At 37.3% G+C, this 23,646-nt stretch overlaps 1 protein-coding gene across 1 annotated transcript in view; it reads right to left on the bottom strand.

The window, feature by feature from the left end:
- Nucleotides 1–23,646, bottom strand: part of cdkal1 (CDK5 regulatory subunit associated protein 1-like 1) — a 399,108-nt gene that overhangs the window by 24,447 nt on the left and 351,015 nt on the right. The window contains exon 13 of the mRNA XM_066690832.1: nucleotides 856–939. Within this exon, the coding sequence (XP_066546929.1) occupies nucleotides 856–939 (84 nt within the window). The remainder of the gene's footprint in view (nucleotides 1–855; nucleotides 940–23,646) is intronic.

Raw genomic sequence — 23,646 nt, 5'->3', positions numbered from 1 at the left:
GGCTGATTGGTGGGGCCTCACCTCTGCCCTGCAATCTTTCACACCTTCTCCCTTTCCTTCTGAGATGGGCTGCCGACTGCCCACAAACAGAATAAAAGCTCCTGCCACCTGCAGTGCTGGTATCCCAACATCCCTAATAAGTATGTATAAGCAATTGTATTCACTAGAATGTGTGGATGAGTTGTTTATTGTGATGGGTTGTTACCCTTCAAATATGATGCATGTGTAGGACATGTCTATAATTATACTTCTGATATACTGGGTGCTTAAGCATTATTTTGCGTGATTTCTAATTATCGATTAACCTGATATACATAAAAACATTTCTTCCGAGTTTGTGTGCAATGCTAATTCTTTGAACACTGAAGCTATTGGGTGTATGCATGAATTCTTCTTCTGAACTGTTCACATGTTAATATATATATATATATATATATATATATATATATATATATATATATATATATATATATTAAGCCCAGTCCCAGATTATTGAACTGGGTGCTGAAGGGGATCCATTAGTTTGATTCATTTTAGATCTTGAGAACTGGGCTGAAAACAGGTCTATTCATCCCTGCACCATGAGTGTCATTGAATGCTGTACTGCAGGTAGCTATTACTTTCATATTTACTGCTGTGCAACCTAGAAAAATACATTGCTTCCACAGAAAATAATGAAGAAAAGACTACACTTTACAGCATAACATAAATGGATTCAAGCAGATATTTCAGCTATTGTTTGTGTGAGATTGTTAAATACAAAGGAAACAAACGTGTTTAAGTATATAGTGACCTTTAACCTTCCACTGTAATAGTGATCTTCCCAATATTTTGCAGTTAGATTGTTTTTCTTACCTGCTCATAAAATTTGTTGTGAGAAACATAGTACTGGGCATCAAAGGACTCTTCTGTCACCAAAACGTGCTGTCTTTGGCCAACCTGGAGGGGCACAGGGAGAGAAAAGGGTTAGTCCGGCTCTTCCCACTAAGACTGCTGGCTTCAAGTTGTTCAAATCACATCTGTTTGACACATTAGTCAAATAACATGTGGCCCACCTACATAATCACAGAGATGCCCATATGTCAGTTTGGAAGCAACGCAGATACAGTGCTATTTGCAGTCAATACCTCTTAGATAGCTTTATAACTTAGACCTTTTTTTAATGCCTACCTTCCGGGCACAGCTACATAAATGTGTTTTTTATTATCTTGTAAAAGGGGTGACATATAGACTCAACCTCGCCAAGACTGATTCCAATTATATTGCTACTAATAATCCTTTTTTCTTTTATATTGTGCTTTACACTCACAGGAGATGCCTCTGTGTAATGCTCATGTTGCAGTACGTATTAGGAGGAAGATAGAGAAAACAGAGGTGTGTGTGGTGGTGGGGGGGGGGGGGGAGGCTGAGAAATGAAAAAGTATATTAATGATAAATCATTCTGGCACCCATCATTGGGACTTTCTCTGAAGGTGAGCTTTTATAGGGTTTGATTTTACTCTATTCATATAGAAAATAATAATGATGAAAGAATCAATCTCTCGGTCTACAATGATTAATTTCCATCTGCCTAACTTAAAAGATCTAGTTTTTGTCATCTGTTTAAAAGACAACGCACATAATAATAACAACAGTAAGAAAAAAACAACTTAGCTCAAAAAGCATGTTAAAAAATATATACAGATAACAAAACCCATGCAAACTAGTATTACCATCAGTGAAAACTCTCCCCAGGCATAGCTTCTCTTGTCACTACTAAATCTGTCCAGCTTCCAATTATGACATCTACACAATTTTTTTTTTCACAATTCCAATAAAAACACATGCTGAAACTTTGATGGTTAGTTTAATTTTAAAGAAAGCATGTTCAATTGGATTTCATCATTAACGAAGCACGCTCTTATACTAATGAGGCTCTGTACTCCAGGCTCAACTAGAACTGCTTTAAAATACATTTGCACTTCTTGTGTCAAGATGTGAAGGAGTATATGGCCGATAAAGTCACATTACATTTGAAATACACTGCTGCTTATTGCAATTGCCAATGGAGTGATCTAATCTTGTCTGGAAGTCTGCTTCAATTAAGGTAGCGCTCATTCCCCATAAGTATGCACACCAAACTCGTTTGCCCTAGAGGAGTACTTTATATCATCTGTGTTTTGCCATTTTGAAAGAAAAGTATTTCTCACATGCTGCTATCCTGCTGTGTGTGCCTGGCATTCATTTTTGTGTTGTTGATTACCTTACATGGACGTTGACATAATGTTTACAGATTACACCCAAACAGCCGTTTAAAATACTTATAAAAGCTGATTATGAGGCAGCAAAGTAAGGAATCACAATCATGTCACAGGAGACCACAACTTCATTACACTGACCATAAAATTCCCTTTTCAGAAATCAAATTCATGTGAATATCAAGTGTGTTGCTCTTTCAATTAAATAATGGCATTAAGTTTAATTAAAAACTAAATATATATAAATACATACACACAAACACACACACATATATATATATATATATATATATATATATATATATATATAACAAGAATAATATTTTTTTTAATACACTATTTTGTTTGCATGCACTGTGATTCTTTACAGAAATACACAACCTAAAAGATGATAGCAATGCAAATCGTATACAATCTTATTACTGTTGGCTTAAACACAATCTCGTATAGAAGCTGTGGAACTTTAGTGCTTTCAGTCTTTCCTCCTCGGTTATACTTTGAGCTCCCAGATAAATCCGTCTGCTCTTCTCTGAAATCCCACTAAAGCCTAAGAGACATTTTTCTATTGCAAAGAACAACAATCCTTGGATTTCTTTTCAGGGACCATATTTGAGGTCTCACAGGGTTGAACAGATCCCAAGGCAGACATTTAAGAAGTAACCACAGAGCGTGTGCAGCACTACAATGCTATAACAGATCCGTGTATAGGCAGGAGTGAAGACAAGGAATTATACGTGTGGCTTCTTTTGTTTTCCCTGCAAATAGACACTTTCTTGTTATCTGCATTTTCCTGCGTGATGCTCACTCTGTGCTATACATTCCACCTCTTTGTCATTAATAAAGCCTTTAAGTTGCACAAAAATGCAGACCCACAAGCAAGAGATGGAAACTTGCCATCAACCCACACTATTTAAACTACAAACAGTGGTACTTAAAACAGATTACTGTAGACAGAATAGTGTGCACCTGTATGGGATGTATAGCTGGCATGCTTTTGGTGAATCCCTAGTGCAGGAGCGATAAAGATATAGCCTGGCACTGAAACGACAGAGCTCCCAGCGCAGAAAACTCTTCAGAACATATTCTTGCTGGAATAGTAAGTGTGATTACCATAGCAACATAAGTATAATCTCAACAACAATTACCGGAAAAAGTAAAAAAAAAACTACAACAACAAAAACAATATTGAGATTAACAGATTACCGTTAAGGGGCATCAGCTTTGAGTTAATGGACAAGTTTGTATTCACATCAAGGAAGCACAGTTTTGTTTGTAGTCTAGGGTTTGAAATGGTTTTACCTCGGAGGTAGTAGAAGTCTGGTGACCAATCCCTTCTGTGAGCTGTGCAAAGATGACAGAGGGACACTGCAGAGATAATGCCAATGTTTTTGTCACGGAAGACAGCTGCTACTACTGTCCTAATATACATTGGAAGCTACCTGCAGAGAACACAGGTTATGTTCAAGAGAAAACGTTTCTTTTGATACCTGATAGTGTGAAGACTTTTTGTGAAGACACAGACGCTGGTGCTCTTTAGAAAAGGTAATCAGACCTGTGTATATTGCAGTACATTCATGTACAAATCAGCATTCTCAGCTCAAATTCAATTATAAATGCCCCCTTTGCTGTCTAAAGAATACGTCTTTAAAAATTATAAAGATGTCACGGTCGTGCACACAAGCAACTTATTGTGGGTGAGAAATATGAACACGGCATCCAATCAATAGTGTCTGAATGCCAGGAACAACAACAACAAGCACAAAAAAAACAAAACAAAAAAAAAACCAGTCAATTAAAGGTGTGATTGTGAGTACTTTGGATAAGCACCCAACAAAGAAGAGCACAATGAATAAGCAATGACACAAGCAAGGCATTTAGACTTTTGTGGCCTTGACTCATTCAGGTCTTCTGCTTACAAAATGTAATGATCACAGAGTGCAGTTATAAAACTGCTTGGGAAATTAAGAGGCTGCAAAAACCCCAGTAGTGCAGAAAGTTTTTAAAGTAGCTATTTTAAAACAAAAAAACAACACTTTACTGAGGCTGTCTTTATGACGCAGTCTTAGACTCATTTATTCACTCATTTAAAAGCTGTCCAGACATAAGGCTATGCAACAAGGCCATCAAAAGTTAACAAGGATGGATTCTTCAATAAACTGTGCTGTTGCTGTCCACACAATAGCAAACCTACGAAAGTGTACCAAACTGAATACGATACTTTAAATCAGTACTACATGAACAGGGTCCCGGAGAGCCCCTGTCCAGTAAATTGTGTCAATCACCCTAAATCCCAAATGTCGACAGTTATCAATTAAGCAATTCACGTGTTCAATTAAGGAAATTCTGGTCATTGAGAGCTGAAAAGGGAAGTTAATTTTCCTTAAACCAAATCTTGACATAACTTCATTTCACAAATCACCTGCTTAATCGATCACATTGAAATGGATGCAGGTGCTATGAAATTGATAATTAAAGGTTACCTATAAAACCGGTTGGATTGTTTTTGGGCAGAACGGCTTTAAATAATCCAACAATTTCTTAATCCATTGTCTCAATACATTACATACATAAACTATACATTACACACATTATTTAATGAGAATAAGAGATTTTTAGAAGACATATAAGTCACATAAGTACTGTTTTACTTTAACATTGAATTTGCTTAATATTTCAGAGCACTGAGTCTTGAGACCGATTTTGTAGTAAAATCAACTGTATGGAACATCTAAATAATCCAAGAAGAAGAGGGGGGGGAGATCACAACATATTGTCCATCTGATGGGTAATTACTTCATGCAGTACCTAGTAATTTAAGACTCATGCCAAATCCTAGCATATGTAATCCACGTAACCATGGCATTCACTAGATAATAAACAAAAACTACAAGACGCACCTACAAAAAAAAAAAGCAAACAAACAAAAAAACAGTCACAAAGCCTCATTTTGTGTCTTACTAAAGCACTACACAAAGGAAGGATTTTACACAGACCCTAGCTTCATATGTATATTTTTTAATAATGGCTTCAATGCAGCACTTAAAATGAAAGCGGAGTTTTATTCAAATCTCTTCCACTTTATTTAAAGAAGGTACCATCTGGCCTTTCAGAATGCACACTAACTTAATGTGCTTTGCTGAATAACTTGCAATACTAAAAGGTTTTCTCCACTTTGTTTCTCTCCATTAGGACTTTTTCAGGCAAGGGATGAAAAGACAACTTGAGGAACAAGAGAAGAGGAACCCTTCCAATCGGAGCCACACAGCAGCAAGAAACTGCCTATATTTTATTAAGAGATATAATTTAAGAAAGCACACCGATTCACTTCCTCTTTCTAATTAACGGAGAGGTGAAAGGTGGTAAACAAACAAGGCTTTACTTCTAGCTATTGGCACTACGACAATGTTTTTTTTTTAATAATTGTTATTTACCAAATGCCTGTAACTTATATTGCAATAGCAATTCCATACCGCCCTTTGAAAACAAGAAACTGTGTGATTCGAACACTTCCACGTGGGTCACATGACAAAAATAAAACATTATCTATGTGGTGCTTGTATACATGTGTTAGTCAGTATGAACATTTTTACTTAAACTGTAATTGATCAATTATATGAATGACATAGCATTACTGCAATTGCCATTATGCACAAATACGCAGGTGTGCCGGGGTTCCACTACAATTATGAGTCCGATTACATTGTAATTGTGACAATTGTGACATCCTATGTGTGATTACCACACGTTACACGTCTCTTGCAGCATGAACGAGCCTCAAAAGGCATCATTTCCTTGTTTATACTCATAACCTTCAGTGATGCTACTGGAAACAGCAGAATATTTGTGTTATTCACAACCCCCGCATCCTACTTCTCTGATCTCCATTTTTAAGAGAGCTACAGGTTCTTCAATAGTCACACAGATGAATGGTATGCAATAGATAATTATAGTTTCTTGAGAAAGGTTTCGTTAAGTGTATATTTGTCAATTCCAGAGTGTGAAAGTCTTTGCACAGCATTGATCCCTGAGAACAAGGTAATAAAAGTAAGCTTTCAGAACAATAATACTAAAAAAGTAAATGTGTCAGGGGGTTGTAAGACATTTTAATTTCTTTATTTCTATATAATTTCAATTATTTTAATTAGCAAAGATGATAATTTCATTCTAGTCAATTTTGAAGCACCTTGCTACGCGCAGAAATGGTATTTGTAAAGCAGCTAGTAGAGATGATATTGTTTGGATTCGATGACCTCAAGAAAGGCAATCAAGCGGGACTATTCTCAGAGCAATAGAGGCCATTAGAAGATCACAATTGTGATTTTCTGATAGGTGTTTCTTTTAAAACAGCAAGGCAGACATTTAAAAAGCTGTGTAAAAACCTTTTCATCAGGTTTGAAAATCACTTTCTAACCTCTATTTTGAAGCCAGCAATAAACAGAAATCTTAATTCACTTTCAAGACTGTTCCAAAGTAAGCAGCACAATTGCAGCTGGATTAGGAGGAAGGATTTCGAAAGACAGGAGGTCCGCATTAATCTGTGCATTTTTGCGTTTTTTTTTTTCCTGTTTTGTCTGGGATGAAATCTTTTAAAGGCTTACATTAAAAAAGAAAATGTTTTTAAAAAGTCACAATTCAGGCATTTGTTCCTGTTTACAATTCCCACATTTTACATGCTTACACACCTGTGCATTAATCTTCAAAACCAGGAAAGAGCTACAAAAACTGTAATATTGTTGCCAGACGTTTTCCAAAGCCGGTCAAGTGGAGCACGCATAATCTTTTGACAGATGGCGCAATATATGTATATATTTGTTTGCAAAAGCATAGACTTTCTTGTAAAGTGGAGTTCACACATGAATTTCAAAGTGGTGAATATAAAACACTGAGGACCACTGGGTGACTTGAATAGTGATTGACTAATCCAATATGGTGGCAAGAAAATGAGAAGAACAATTGGCGAGTTAATTAAAGAAAATGTATGGGTGGGAGAGGGGGAGGGGTTCACAAACCCTTTTTGACTGCAATCAATCAAATCCTCTGTAAATAAATCCAAAAAGTGACACCAAATTTCAGGGATGTGATGCCCATACAGACAACTCTAGTTGAACAGTGTTACACCTATATAACAAGTTCAGTTGCTGGGAAAACAGGTACAACAGGGAAGTTTTTCCAGGATCTTTCTACAACTCAATGTTCGGCTCTTTTCTTCCATGCGAAGGGACTGCAAAAGCCCACCAATGAAACACTGTTACTAAGGCAACTGCCGGACAATGGAAAGGAAGAGTTAAATGGTGTTACAACACAAGGAAAATGTATTTCTATCCTTAAGGCGACTTTTCCTTCTGTGAGAGCGCAGTCAGAGAACAGCTAGAAGCTTTCTTGTTATCTCTCGATTGAATTCTTAAAAGCTGGGCTGATTCAAGAAATAATCCCACACACAAGCAGACACGCTGGAGTTTGGTCCAAGCTGTTTCATGAATTGCATGTGTGTGTGCAGGGTGCATTTTATATACCAAGACACCAACAGTTTTCTACAAGGATAACAATAACAGAAAACACAGTCAAACGCCTGCAAACATTTTCATAGCAAATGCATTATGGAGGCATGTTTATGTTTGTAGATCTGTATGCACATGTATGTGTGTGTTTATCTTTATATGTTTGTATCCTTTTGAAGTTACACCAAGGTGCACACACTTAGGATGTAAATCAAAGCATAGAAGAGCTCACCTCTAAAAATATCAATATAATATTTATATAGAAAAGTATATGCAAAAGTCTACTTCCATTCCTTCCCTTTGATTTGTTATCTACGTTTTGGTTGTATTTTTTATGTTTTTTTACGGTTTACAAAATAATCATTAAAACCCAGGTACAGGTGCAGAAAGAATGATCTCACTTATGAGTTCACTGTAAGCAATCACTACACTATACGATACACAACTCACTATAAATAATGATGCTGGTAAAGTTACTGTGGCTGAACTATCTGTGACCTACCCAACCACTGTACTCCAATTTGAGAGTTTGTGTGTGTGTTTATTTGTACTTCCTTACAATAGACAATAGGCCCTCAAGCCCATCATAATGATTTTGACGGAAAGATTACTTTGCAGTTACTTAGCACAAATCTTGTTGCAACCTGAAACGTGCATCGCAAATTGCTGATTTTTTGTAGAAGAGTGACAAGACCAGCCTAATTATTGTAAAGGTTCCCCGTATTTACAGTACATCTGTGTTTGATCAGCTTTATTGATATGGCTTCGAGCGAGCCCATCACAGCACGGTGCTACTGTAGCCCCTATTTGATGTGCCACTGTAAACGTGCATGGGACTGCACCAGGACACACAAATAAAACAAGACCAAAACAATAAACGAGTCTAGAACGTGACAGAAAAGTATAATAAGAACAGACAGAATAATATTAACTTTGGAATACTGCCACCATTAGGGAATTCAAAGGTTTTTTTTTTTTTTTTTCACAAAATAGCTTACAGTCACTTTTTACAATGTCTGTATCATTCTTGAGTATTGGGACAGCACTTATTTTAAAGGACCTTTGATATTGAAAAAGACAAAAACTTTTTCGTACAGGTTGTACTGGAATAAAAGTTATTATTTTACCTGGTAAACACACACACACACACACACACACACTGGTGCATATACTACTGCACAGTTCATACAGACCAGCGTAGGAGAGTGCCACTATCAGGTCATGCTGGAATGCTCTGCGATCAAAGTGATTGCTGTAGACTGACATTTTTTGATTCTTTGATTTTGCTTATTGAAAATAATCTCCCCTGAGGATTAATCAGATTTTTCGCCACAGCCATGGGCACAAACACTTAATTTTGTTAATGGAAACTATAATTACTAGCAAGAAGTAAGACCACGATGCTAAAGCAAAGATAATAGTTGCCGTGGGGAAGACAAATCTGGTGAGTGCGTTGTTTTTTTTCCACTATCCAGGAACTTCTGCTTAAATGCTGAGGTTTGACATTCGCAATTATGTACTGTAAAAGTTGCTCATATGATGGACTCAATCTGGAAGATGCATCTTACTATACACTATAACAACTATACTATACACTCTACACTATAACAACACAAAGACGCATACAACTTTTAGAACTGGTGGGACCTTTGGTTTAAGTTCTTTGAATTGGAACCAATCAAGAATTAATAGCATGGGCCTAATAATAGTACATTATAATGTCATTCATTTCTCTGGTGAGACTGTCAGGTATTCAGATCAGACACTGATGACCACAGATTGGTTTAATCTAAGCTAATTTCTGTGCTGTTGTAAACTGGGGGAGACTCTCCCAAACCTTGGGACTCATTATGATAGCAATGCGCAGCAAATGACCCTCAGCAATTACAGCACTCAAAGTGCATTTTCAGGCTAATGCAATGATAACCTTTTTGATATTCATTCTGCTTTCAAAATGAAAAGAAATACTATTGCTTATCTCAGGAGGGACTTTCCTTATTAATTTATTCTAGTTTCAGCACAGTGGGGGGCAGTGTAATTATAAACTGAGAAATGTTATGCATGCCCATTTTCTAAGCAGGCATTAACATGGGCCAAAAACACACAAAAAAAGAAAAAATAAACCAATTTGTGCAGACACTACTCCTGACAGACAACAGTTACAAGCATTAATCACAGCTATTGTAATACAAGTTCAATTTTTAATAGTCTCCTGGATCCTGATTAGTAAAGTTGACCAAACATAGTAATATGAAAGAGTATTTCCAAATTGAATTAATTGTAGAGTTTTGGGAAAAAGCTTTCTTTAGAGCAGAATTAAGAACTCAGAAGTGAGTGCTGACTGTGATGGCGATATGCAGATCGTAAAGAGGCATTTACAGATCAGGAGGGTTCTTCTTTTTCAAAGAGAAGAAGAAAATTATCAGAACTCTTAGGTCCACATAGCAGGACATGCTAACACCACAGAAAAGCTACTGAAAAAACGTAATTAGCACTGAAACCCTAGAGAACAACTAACCTGCAGGGCTGTGAGACAGACTGCTGGTGTAAATTGGCTCTAAGATATAGGAAACTGCTCTAGACATGCACATAACTGTACAGTCTCTGTGGATCTGCATGTCCCTATGGGAGCTCACTTCTAACTTATATCAGTCTGGTTCCAATGGTCTGTGACACGGGTAGCTCTTGTGCTCACTGCTAGTCTGAAAGAAAAACCTTGTGATTTCACATGGACCATAAGAGAAAATGGATTACAATGACTTCCCAGTACAAGGGGCCTAAACTGGATTTGAACCTGTGAACCCAGAGGTCAAAGGTCTTAATTTCCTACTGCTTCTTCAATAATCCAATAGACCCTTCCCCTGGACACACATTCACTCTGCCTGGATCAATGCTGACAAACAGTATTAGCACAAGTAGGGGCCATGGTCATGTTCAATTGCACCTACGCTACAATACTTAATACTAGATCACAACATTTCTCTATAATTTGTACTCTTTAACACCAGACTTTCTCTAAGTCAAAATGTTGCCAGGTTTGATGCAAGAGTTGCATGGGTTTGTTTACGCTTGTCCGTGCTGTTTTGATTTCCCGCTATCCTCTGTCACGGTCTCAATGAGCACCTACTTGAAACAGGAACAACAGTACAAACGCTTCGACTACCGTGACATAAAGTCATTTCCATCACTCTGCTATTGAGTGAATGGTGTTCTACACAGTGGATCTTCTGTCAGGGACCCAGTCATATTTCACTAACAGGTTCAATTCCATAGCAACCTAGTGTATTCTGTAACATTCACCAAATAATTTTAAATAATTCTTTCTTTAACTGGCAACACCAAGAGGTTATAATGACAGTTTCAGGATCCTGATGTGGAAGGCACACTCAAGCAAGAACAAACTATAAAGTGGGAAGAAGGGGGGAAAAAGGAACAAGGAATATGAGGAGGAGTATGAGAACATATATCTCCCCTTGAAATGAAGCATGCAGGTCAACATCCTTCATGGCTCACAGATTTTTGCTACAAGAACATTGTTTGGCCAACTGTCAGCTCAGAAAGATTGGGACCAGAGCAGAGCGTCACACAGGGGTCAACATAAGAATTACCTTGTAATTTAGACATCTCATCTGTTCACCTGCTTTGCAATGCAGTGCAGGATTCAAGAGAAAAAGCATTGCATGTCTTTACAGAACAGCAGGAAATTTAACTGGGTTTAAATTAATGTCTTTACATATTTAATACTGTGGGAAGGGTACCTCCTTTGTCTTTCTCAGCAGGTGATGTTGAGCAAACATTTGAGGATATTACTGTTCATGTGAGTATGTTCTTGCAGAAATAACACGTAATGTGAGTACAGCCTTTCATGTCTCTAGATGTTCCGTTGTACTGGAAAGACAACCACATTACATCATAAACTACAAAAAAGTCTGCTTCACACCTCGATGAAATAGAAATTGCAATATTTTTTATTTTTGATCTACCAAAACATTTTCCACACACTGTGCTAAATATGTCTTTGTTGTACTAGTAAGCAAATCCCTTATCGACTGATATAAACACTTATATTTATTTCACAAAATGATTTTTAAGACTCAGAAAGAACTGCAAATCAAAATGTGTGCATGTTTTTATCTTCATATCAACATCAAAACATATATATATATATATATATATATATATATATATATATATATATATATATATATATATATATATATATATATATACACCCACATTTGATCACTTTAAATCCTGGACACTGACCTGCAACTTTTAAAACAAGTGCTCAAATAAACATCATATATAAAGATTGTGTGATAACATGAGAGTTAAGAGTAAACAATTAGAAGCTTAGATTTGACATCAGGTCTTTATATCAACATGTTATGCTCTCTTTAAACCACAAAAATCTGCTTTTCTTTCAAAACAGCCAGAACACATTGAAGAATCAAAAATGAACGAGGGAAGGCAAAAGCTCTAAAAACAAAAAGGCATCTGTGCTTTAAAGTGGGGTCTAAAACACCAATGAAAATTCACAATAGCCCCTTCCATTTATTATTACTATTAATAATGCTTCTTTTAATTCAATTATCTAAACGTGAGAATGTTTTTTTTTTTTTTTTTTTTCTAATTTACTGTCTGGTAATGGGTTGGAGGCACAGCCACCACACCTGATGTTTTTAATAGAGCCAATAGCTTAATTTAAGTGCTGTAACAGTACTGACTGAATGACAAGAGATAATTGATCATCCAGTTCGGCAGGGAAGGCAGGGATGCTGTGGGAAAGGAGGAGGACTGTAGTATAGAACTCACTAAATATGACTGTTTTTTATTTCTTCTTTTACATTACTTTCAGAGACATCTTTCTTTATTGTCATTAATGGGCTTCAGTACAGTAACTCATCATGCTTTTATCCAGCAGGAAAACTGATTCCGACATAAACCGAGTGATGAGGACACGTCTGCAATGAAGTTCCACAAAAATGTGAAATATGCATTTGCATTTCATGTTCTTTATTATACCTGTATACATTTAGGTGTGTCATTACTTGGGTAGGTTGTATCACTGTTATTAATTAACAGTATTCATTAAGAAGAAATAACTGACATCAGTTCAATGAGGATACTACCAGTGGTGAACAAGAATCACCCATTTCACAAGCTTTAACTTATGTCCCAAATTATAGTATGCCACAGAGTGAAGGGGGGATATCTAATTAAATGTTCAGCTTTCTGCACCCTCTGCTGTCATAAAAACAATGTGTATTTTTATTTCATTAAGGCCTACATCTGTTCTTCGTATTTATTTTTATTTTTTTTTACCTCAATATGTAATGCTGTTACCTTGACAACCAAAAAAAGCCCTTCATGGAAACAATAAGTGTTCTATGAAGATTTAACTGTGACAAACAGAAAGAAATCGAATGGAGCAAAGAAAGAAAAGTAAAATCAGCAGTTATCCAGAAAACTTGTTGTGCTACTAGTCAGATCATAAAAGTGTTACAGAGTCTAGTCCACTTAATGTAGGAAGGGCTTCAGAGAGTAAAACAAAATAAGGAAAAATACTCACAAATCACAAATATTAACTGTAATGTGAACATTATTGACATTACATTTAAAGACAAATTCAGCTAGAATATATATATATATATATATATATATTTGAAAGAATAAAACTTAAAAAAAAAAATACTAAATTGCTCAACTACACAGTATATCACAAGTATATAATGTGTAGGTAATCAGTGACACAAACAACTAATTATCCAAATTCACAGGAATGTGAATAGTGACAAACAACAAGTATCTTTTTTTTGGAGCTAAGAAGATCCTAAGTTCACAATGATCCCAATTACCAAATGATAAAAAGAGTAAAACATGTAGATAGATATATCCATAAATTCCATAATAAGTAAACCCAATTTGACCAGTTACTGAGAGAACAGAAGTGCATCAATATCCCAAAGAAAATAAGTCAAATACAATATCTCTAACATCAGTAAGTGTTCAGAAGCACCCAGTGATCTATGATTCACACTGCTGGTCAACAGAGCCCTGGCGTGGTGTGTCAAACTCCAGGCCTTGGGGGGCCGTGCTGTCGTCTGGTTTTTGTTCCAGGCCAACACTTGGCTTCATAACTGGTCTAATTAAATGATTAATTGGATTAATTTAACACTTCTCATCAGACTTTCTAAATGTTTTGTGGCTACCATATCCTGAGTAATCAACGTATGTTTATTTATCAGCTGTAATAAATTAAATGTGAAAATCTTCAACAAGCTTAACTGAGGAATAATGAAATTAATGCCAGTAATCGGGAGCTCCCGTTTAAACAAAAACCTGTAGACAGGAGTCTGACAAACCTGCTCTGGACCTTCAGTTCCTAAGAGAGCAGCACTATGTTACCTAGACAAGCAGCCTCTGCAAGACAACACAATCTCACAAAACACACTGCTATGGACATTAGGTTTTAAAATACGCACTTTGGTTTGCAAGTCACTACAAGAAAAGTGTTCTTAGTGCTGCATCCATTTAAATTTGTATATGCAGGTATGGTTCAAAATAGGAAGTCTACCCATCATGCAACACAGAGCAGCTCTACCTCTGGACATGGCTGCTAAGTGTCGGTCTTTCTTTTCCAATGCCAGATAGTGTCTAGGTGTCCACTGCTCATCACAAACTGTCTGCCTTTCAAAAGAATTTGGGATTTAGAAAAAGATGTATTTGAGGACTACAGACAGTGTTTTAAAACCCCTTCCACTGGGACCTCTTCTCATTCTGTTATCCCAGTTGTATATAATAAAAGTTTTATTCTTTCAAATATATATATATATGTATTCTAGCTGAATTTGCCTTTCGATGTAATGTCAATAATGTACACATTACAGTTAATATTTGTAATTTCTGAGTATTTGTCCTTATTTTGTTTTACTCTTTGAAGCCCTTCCTCCATGATATATATATATATATATATATATATTCTGTAGTAGTAGTAGTAATAGTAGTAGTAATAAGCCTCTGGAGGCTGAGAGACTGAGACGCTGTGTTTTTTTTTGAAAACATACATCTTCCTTTCAGACCACCGCACTTTCCATCTGGATAGCAGTTCCATATTTAAATAATAATAAAGAAGAGAAAAAAACACAAACAAGAAAGGAGCAAAAGCAAACAAAACGCCACGGAGACAAAACCAAACAAACAAAACTGCGGCAGGCCTCATGCTGTTACAGTGAAACCGTCAGCCATGGTTTGAAACACAAGTTGTCGGCGCGGGGCAGCCTTTAAGGCCCCTCGCACAATATCTCCATCGCTTTCCCCCTTCAGCCCCGCTCGTGGGGAAGAAGGCAAGCGGGAGAGATTAGATGGTACATAAATACAGGCAGGCTCTAATGGTGCCTAATTAGCATAACAAAAGAGAGCGAGCGCTTCAGTCTTTCACCACTGGGCAGCGCATCTCATTAAGGACAGCTGAATAACAATTATCACATCCCCCCATGAATAAGGCTTGGCAGGGCTGTGTGTTCAGCTTGAGACCCTGCCAGCTCACTAATGCTTTCTTGGCTCTTTTTTCCCTCCCCACCCCCCCCACCCCTGCTCTCCTTTCGTCGAGGCTGCGAAGCGAGAGGCATTCATATGTGCTATCATGCACCTGCATCTGACTTCATTTCACTCCCATCTCCTGCCCTCGGCTCTGGAAATACAACTGTTTTAATTATTTACAATTATTCGCCTGCTAGTCAGATTGAGTCCCCCCCCCCAGTTCGGGGATGCAAATGATGTAACGGGGAACAAGAAGTCAAATTATATTTATTAATGCTGATTTCAAGGATAAGAAACATTGTATCACAGGCAGCTGGTTTGGTTATACATCGTTTTTAGTTTTTTTAATCAGTTTCATCATTGGGAGACCCTCTAACATATTATTATTACTATTTATTTATTGGCAGACACCATTATACATTTATATACTGTATACACAGTCAATTTAACATTAAACATGCAGAAGATGGATCATTTTGATTTGGTCTTGAATCCCTTTTAACCGAACGTGAACCAAAGTCCAAGATTTATGCCAAAGCCAGTGCTATATTGTATTTGAATATAGTAATATTTTTTTGCACATTTTGTGAGCAGCAGCAGTGATAACAACAACCAGCTGACAAATTGCAGGAAAAGAGTAATGAATACTGTGGGCAAAAAGCATAATTATCAGCTTAAGAAGACCAATTGCTTTTAATGACAGTCGCAGCGTGATTTTCAAAAGGGGCAGAAAAATAAAATAAAGAGAAGGTGGATCCAGGGTAATTTCTAAAACCTCATTCAGTTCATTTAAAGCACTCCTTTCAGAGAGTTTGTATACAGTGTCTCATGAAGGTCTTTGGCTGCATAAATCAGGCTTAAAAAAATCACTTGCCTACCAAGTTCTTATCTTATCTCTTTTAGAAATCCTCCGTTTTGAAGTTAAAGTAGCTGTTTGACTAACCTGTGCTGCCCTGTTCATTTTCATCCTTACAAAAATAAATCTATAAAACTAGGGGGTTTCTGGTAATATCACTAGAGATAATAAATCAAACAATTTATTAATGTACTGATAATGCTATTACCATATAAACCTGCAATTTATTTCCCGTTCATTCCACAAGTGGTGTTAGGTTTCAATACTTATGTAAGTTTTGCTGTTGCACACCAATTCCATTTTCTCTGCAGATATGAAATACTACACACTCCTTTCTCCCCATTGCTTAGCAGGAGATAATATAAATGACCACAGTATTGCTTTTAAGGAGTCATTTCTTTAGACTCAAATACCAATGACAACATTAAACATTTATCATGGTCACCCACCATGCCCTATAACTCATAACTGATGTATTTGTTTAACACCAAGATTACAGTACATGTTCAATCAGATATAAATACAGGCTTGTCCTCGATTTGTTTTCTCCTTTCATAAACAGCTCGGGTTGTTTTTGTATTCAATGTAGGCTATACTATTACAGAACATTACAGGGAAGTAACTACTAGGAAGTGTGTTGCAATAATCCAAAATAACTTAGGGGAAAATTTATTTTCCGATACACAGTATTTACATATCAGTCAGCATTGGGGAAAACTCACTTTCAAAGGTATGGTTTCTAACTCCCATAACAAAGGAGGTATTTCAGTTGTGAATACTAGATTGGGTGTACAGTATAATGGACTTGTTTTGTGTAAAACAAGTGTGTAATCATTTGTAGTGGGCAAATATCTTTTTTGGGTTATTAGAATAAATGCCTTGGGTGAAAGTGGACCATAAATGCAAGCCTCCTCTTTGAACACGTAGATTACAACTGTGAGGTGATGCACCAAAGAGGGCAAACCCCGTTTCACAATGTTGTTATGAGTATCAATCACAGTCATGCTAAACAACACAGAGCAGGTGTTGCACAGAATATGCCAGTCAAATGCTGACACACAGCTGGCAGAGGACTGCTGAGCCGGCAATGTGGAGTAAATCTGCCTGAACCATTTTATCGAATTATTTGGACAAGGTTAAATGTTGGGGAGTTAAATTAAGGAGAACTTCCTGCTTTGGTAAAGATTTTACAAGTTACATATGAAAGGACCGTTAAAATAATTATCTCTGGTATTAAAATTGAATTATAGATGTAAGAGAATTTGATTCACCTTCAAGTAACTGGTTCACTCACAGTTCAATCAATCATCATAACTGAAACTCATGCTGGGTGCATTTTTCATTTATTTATTTTGGGCTTTGATGATGTTGTTGTTCAACTCGCCCAGACATTTTGCAAGCACCATTCCGGGGGGTAGTAGTTCGTAGGGCTTCAACAAAGCGACAAGGCCGGCCAGTTCCATTGTGTTTGAGACTACATCACTTCCAGAGTTTGGTTTGTTGATTGGAGCGATTCGTAGCCAAGTGAACTACGATATGTTTGCTTTCACGTCGCAAAAAATAATGGCGGAACAATGTTCACTTTCAAACCACCACTTTCTAGAGGACTCAGTCTGTTTGGTGTGATTCACATCCTGGAGGTTTCACATATAGCTCACAATGAACTGAAGCGCACTTCAATCCGCATCAAACCACAGGTGTGAAGGGCTGCTGAGTATATGTCCGATTACGTCGTATATAAATTCACTATAAATTCAGGAAAAGTAAGGATTATAAACTTGTGACTGGCATGTGAAAATATTTTTACATTTATTTAATCAAATGCACAGATCAATTAGAACCTCCTAGTGGTCACTGCCTGTACTTTGTCTATGTGAAGGAAATTAAGTCCTGGAGTGGTTAGCTTTCCAGTTTATGAGGCAGAAGAAGAGTTCGATGACTCTGTCAACCCTGACTGGTTTGAAAAAAAAAGTGAGTCAGAGTACAGGCTATTATGACTGTCGCCATCATGTGTTATTATCCACAATGCCTGCCAAGGACATGTCTTTAGAAATTAGAAGGAACACATGCGGCTTACTGATTGAATTTAAATACGCGAGTCACAATTACTCAACCTTGAGCAGAACCAACAGTGCAGGCTGTGTATTGGTTCTTGTCGGTGCGTTTTAAACCATCATTCAAAATGTTTATGTCCCTTCCCTAAATAGTGTACATCAAATACATACACAGAAATGAAGACCATTTAATTTAAGTAAATGCAGAGTACAATCAATAATTCAAGTCTCTAGTACTTTTTAGGATATTTATAATTGTATACTTTATACAGCATGTAAGATAATCCTCATGAATAAAGACACTACAACAAACAGCTTACTGAACGAGTTAAACTCAGTCAAAAACCAGTCAAAAACCCTGCAAAAGGGGCTTTTCCATGTATAGGCAAGGCATGGTGTGAATGTTGTGTTTGTAGAAAGTAGTGAACTTGAATCCTGAGAAACAACCAAACTCTGACATTGACATCTAGTGTCTGAAAACGGTCTCGTCTCCCTGATGTAAGAGTTTAAGTGAGCTCATTGTGTTTGCTGAATGGGTATGCGTTCTGTTTATTTTCTAGATGCTGATGGTCAAACTCTCTCTGAACAAGGATTTAGCAGACTGAGAACCCCGCTGGGCGAAGAGACCAATGGGAATTATGCATGTGTGTGAAGACACTGTCTCCAAACCCACTGACAGAGAATATAGGAGTTGGTGACATTAAATTGTGGAAGGTACAGGGAATGAACACAATCGCACACATTTGACTGTCAGTAAGAACGTTCCTGCTTTATTTCATACTTCAGCTGAAAAGGTCTGCCAATTCTTAGGGCATTGTCAATTATTACTGGTCCTGCAAAGGCCTGTGGTAACTCAAACGGATGATGTGCTTCAGTAGGTGCCCGAAACACAGAGGGACACAGGCTGAGAAAAACAAACGTGATCACCCTTAAGGTACCCCATGAGATCGGCGACTTAAACTCGAGACAGGGCCGCCATGGCTCTTCAAAAGCTGGCACAAGACCCACACCAACTGCTGTACATGGTGCCTTATGTTTCCTTACTCGTGGTGTCATACCCTGACAAACCACAAATTTCAACACCGGCAGATGCCCTCCCCACTCTGCGTCAGCTGAAACCAGTCACCTTCTAGCAGGAACCTGCATATCCCAGAGACTGCGCTCACTTTATCTCGCCAGGCAGCCAAGACCCCTCCATTGTTCATATCCTTCCGTTGTCAAAGACCAAAGAGTCGCAGGAGGAAACTTGATGGCCCTTCAGTGACTCATGAAGCAAATGGGATGTGTACGCCAAATGATTATGCAGCACAGTCAGTCTGCTTCGGTTGCTGAAAGGATGAGTAAGCTATACATTGCAGAACAGCCGCACTTTGAGAATATCATTGCTAAAGCAAGAGGAAATAACTGACTGGCCCCAACCACCAGTGAGACGAATCCAGTTTGTCATTTAAAAGTATAAGACAGCAAACCGTCAGCTTCCACAGTGGCCTCAAGGCAAAGCATATTATTCCAAAGAGCTACTTGCATTACATTTGGGGGGTGGGAGTAAAATGACAGGGATACAACAACAAACAGCATTCTATAACTGTCTGCTTCAGTGGGTTTGCAGTATTTCATCCCAACTTTTGAAAGCATCAGATATAAGAGAATTATAAACTAGGCTAATGTTCGAAAAGGCTCTGTAATTCCAGGTGACTTTGTGACACTAAAACTATTTTAAACACACCTCTAAGAATGTAATCTGATTCAATCGGCAAAGTGCACGTCAGCAGCAGCAGCGTGTTCAGAGCTAATGAATTTCATTCTGCTTTTTCATTACTCCCTCAATGAGACCTGTACCGCTGGCTGATGGTTTTTACACCCTTTAAGGAGGAGTTTGCGTGGAGCAGCTGGGCATGAGGTTTAGTTTTATTAATCTGGCCTTTAATTTTCATAACAATTCAATCAAAACTCGGTTTAAGTTGTGCATACTAATTGGCGCTTTTCAAAGACTTTATATGGATTAAGTCGGTGGCGAGGCGTTCTTCAAAGACAGAACTAAACTGTCAGGGTCGGAGCCTGGCAGCTATACTCCTCAAACTCCATTTCATAAAAACAACCAGATCACAAGGTCTGCAATGATTAGTGCTTACAATTAAACAGCATAATATGTACCAAGATAGAATGAGAAAAAATAAGTTATGAAGCGAAATGCATTCAGACAAAAAAACAACAGATTAAGTCTGCTCAGAGGGCACCATTAAGGATGCTGGGCTGATGATGGTTATAATTTGGTAAAACTGTAGTTAGAGGAGTACAGCTCATTGGCATGATAAGCCTGTTATGATTTTTAAGTAATACAGACATGCAAATGTTGTCCTAAATGGGTTTACATCAATTGAATATTCATCTGCCTTTTTTTTTTTGGCTTTTTTTTTTTTTTTTTTTTTTTACTGGGATTTATAAAACTGACTTTGCATAAATTAATTCCATATCTCTTGTATAAACAGAGAAATCTCTGTAGCCAGGAACGGCATGGAAATGAGGACGTGGTTCTCATTTCTTTTCAACACGGGTGGATATAAGATCATATGTAGCATTCAGAATCTGTAATAAGGGGTGCAAGCCGGGGCCTCTGAGCAGATGCATGCTTGGCGGTGGCATATGGTTGAATGACAGAAATATCATCAAGGCCTTGCTCTGGGACAAAGTGCGCGATTCATTAAAAGTGATAAATGTGATACGACTTCGTAATGCCACTTTGTAAACCCATATTAAACAGAGACAGACCAGCAGCCCTGCATCGTGACTAGCCCTTTGTTTTCTAACAAGCTGGCAGCTCTTAATAGTACACTAAGCATTATTTGCAAATGAGTTCCATCATTAACGCACACACATTAATTTTAAACGCTTTCCTCTATCAGTAGCAAACCCTGGACAGCGGAGAAAAGAAAAAAACATGTTAAAGTTCAAGGTAACAGCAAAGGACAAGTAGGAAATAAAGCTAAACTATGAAACCAGCAGCATCTAGTACAACAGAGGTTGTCAACCCTCAAGACATTTGATCTTCTTCAACAGTTTGTACAGAAAATGTGATTTTGTACTCTGGTTTCACATACTAAAACTATATAGAAAACCCCTTGTCTCAGAAACGTTTTATTTTTCTGCCGTTCAAGAATGGGAATGTAAATGTCAGAGCTTAGAGAATTACGGTTTGTAAGTTTTGCTTGAGGGATAACTCTTGTTTCTTCACTTGGGACAAACAGAACAATCTTGCATATAGCGTACTCCTCAAACAGCGTGCTCAATTCAAAATTCACCCAAATCAGTGTGGTAATGCTGCATGTGATGGGCAGAATGTTTCTAGACATTAACTCCCTGTTCAGACCATATTTTTTTTAATAATATCTGAGATGGTTCGATGTAAACTTCAGGTAATTAAAATCAACCAATTAATCCATTATTATTTGATGCAGCACCCTACACAACATTGCCACAGTGCACTTTCACAAATGTAAGACCAAACAAAGACAAGTGCAAGAAAGTCACAAGAACCAATAACCTGTGTTTTAATTGACAAGGGATGGAATGACCAAATAATAACATTTAAGAATTAAAAAAAAAAAAAAAAAAAAACAATCAACATCGCTGAAGCCAATTCCTTGGGATCCATCAAGAAATGAATGAAATCTTACAATAACCTTATAGCAATCAAACCAAAAAGATGGGCTGAATGGTCACCTCTTGGTTTTAATATTTGTGATTTCCTATTATGTTCTTAAATACAAATCACAGAACTGTTAGGGGACAAGGAGCTTCAGTTGACCAATTCTGCTCCAAAATAGATGCCGTTCACATAATTGGAATGCTAGTAATCCAAACACATTGACATACATGTACACACATTTACATAATGTATATAAACACATATCTACATAGTTCTGCCAAGTTCAAACAAGCACCACCAAAAACTGAGGAATTGTTCAATGTACCCACAACAATTCTGTACAAAACATGTCAGTCTTCCTTATGAACATTTGTGGCCAGCTCTGCATGATGCACAAGGCCCAGTGCCCAAATTGTACTAGTTTTCTGCTTGGATGTAACTCAATAAGAATAATAAAAAAAAAAAGTGTAGTACAATTACAGTCAAGACACCAATAGAAAACGGCAGAGAATTAAATCAACGATTTACACTGTACGTACTTTGTGTTCACTGGACTGCTCAACAGTTCATGCTGACTCCATCAGAGATCAAAAGCATAGGTTATACATTGTTGGATAGAAGCCAAAGGAGGAATTAACATTTGTTTATGTGTCTGGAAAATAACCGCCCTGGGGACAAATGTAATCTCTGCATAAATTAAGATGTCACAGGTTTCAGAGTTTGTTAAGTGGCTGATTGCTGTTGTTTACATCAAGTTTACATCAACCAGGACATTAGTGCAGTAGTCTCCTATTGCGGTTTAGAAATCAATGTGGTTCTCAAAAAGGTTTACAAAACTCATGTCTTAATTCAGTTGGCCGAGTCAATGTTCAAGAAACTCTGAAAATATATAATTGATAAATAAGTATAGTATAAGTATATACATTTCAGTTATGCACACTTAACAAGCTGCCCAGGAACTCTCTCTTAGCATGGTGCAGAAGCTATTAATAATAGCAAATATTGGAGAACACACATTCAAGGCACAAATGGCAAGTGTTATAGTTATTTAAAGTAAATGATAATTTTCAGCGTTCAAATATTTGCTTGACCGAAAGTGAAAACCTTGACTTTATAACTCAACACAGCAACATAAAAAATACTAAGACAATTACACAAATTGTAGAATAATAGTCAAAACAAAAGCAGGAAGAATGTACAACACCTGCTTACACAATGCATCCTTCAGTCCAAGTGTTTTCTAGTTAAACACAAGAATAAATGGACGTTGGTATATCATTTTGACAATCCAGAACCCGAAAATGGGGGTGAGATCCCCAAAACAAACCTGACCAAGAGGGTCTTCAAATTACTATGGTTGAAAAGCTGTCGAGTGCGGTTAAAAGCAGATGTCTAATCTTGGGAGCGGGCCAGCACACGTCTGCAGTGCACATCTGAGAGTTTGTGACAGCTCTGTCCCATATATCAGCTGACCCCATCACTCTGAATATCCTGCAGGCTAGTGCTCATCAAACTATACGTTAGACAAATCAAGGGAAAAGGGAGCGGGGAGGGGTGTCTGGAAAAAAGAAAGAAAAAAAAAACCCTCTGTAGATAGAGAAGAGATGCAAGCATTACAGTGGAAACTATCCTGATAAAAGGATTTACTGCTTCACAGCCTTCTTTGAGAGAGAGAAAAGAAAAAAGAAAAAAGACAACAATTCTTGCAAAAACCGGTAGCTATTTCGCTTGTCATTCTGCCTTGTTACTGTTAGTCAAAAACCCCTGGCTCTTCATTTCATACATTATGCTATCAGTGGTCCATGGGGGGACT

Source organism: Amia ocellicauda, chromosome 18, assembly GCF_036373705.1.
Source record: "Amia ocellicauda isolate fAmiCal2 chromosome 18, fAmiCal2.hap1, whole genome shotgun sequence".
Taxonomy (NCBI): domain Eukaryota; kingdom Metazoa; phylum Chordata; class Actinopteri; order Amiiformes; family Amiidae; genus Amia; species Amia ocellicauda.
Note: the sequence above shows the minus strand (reverse complement) of the source record. Positions and strands in the feature narration are given on the sequence as shown.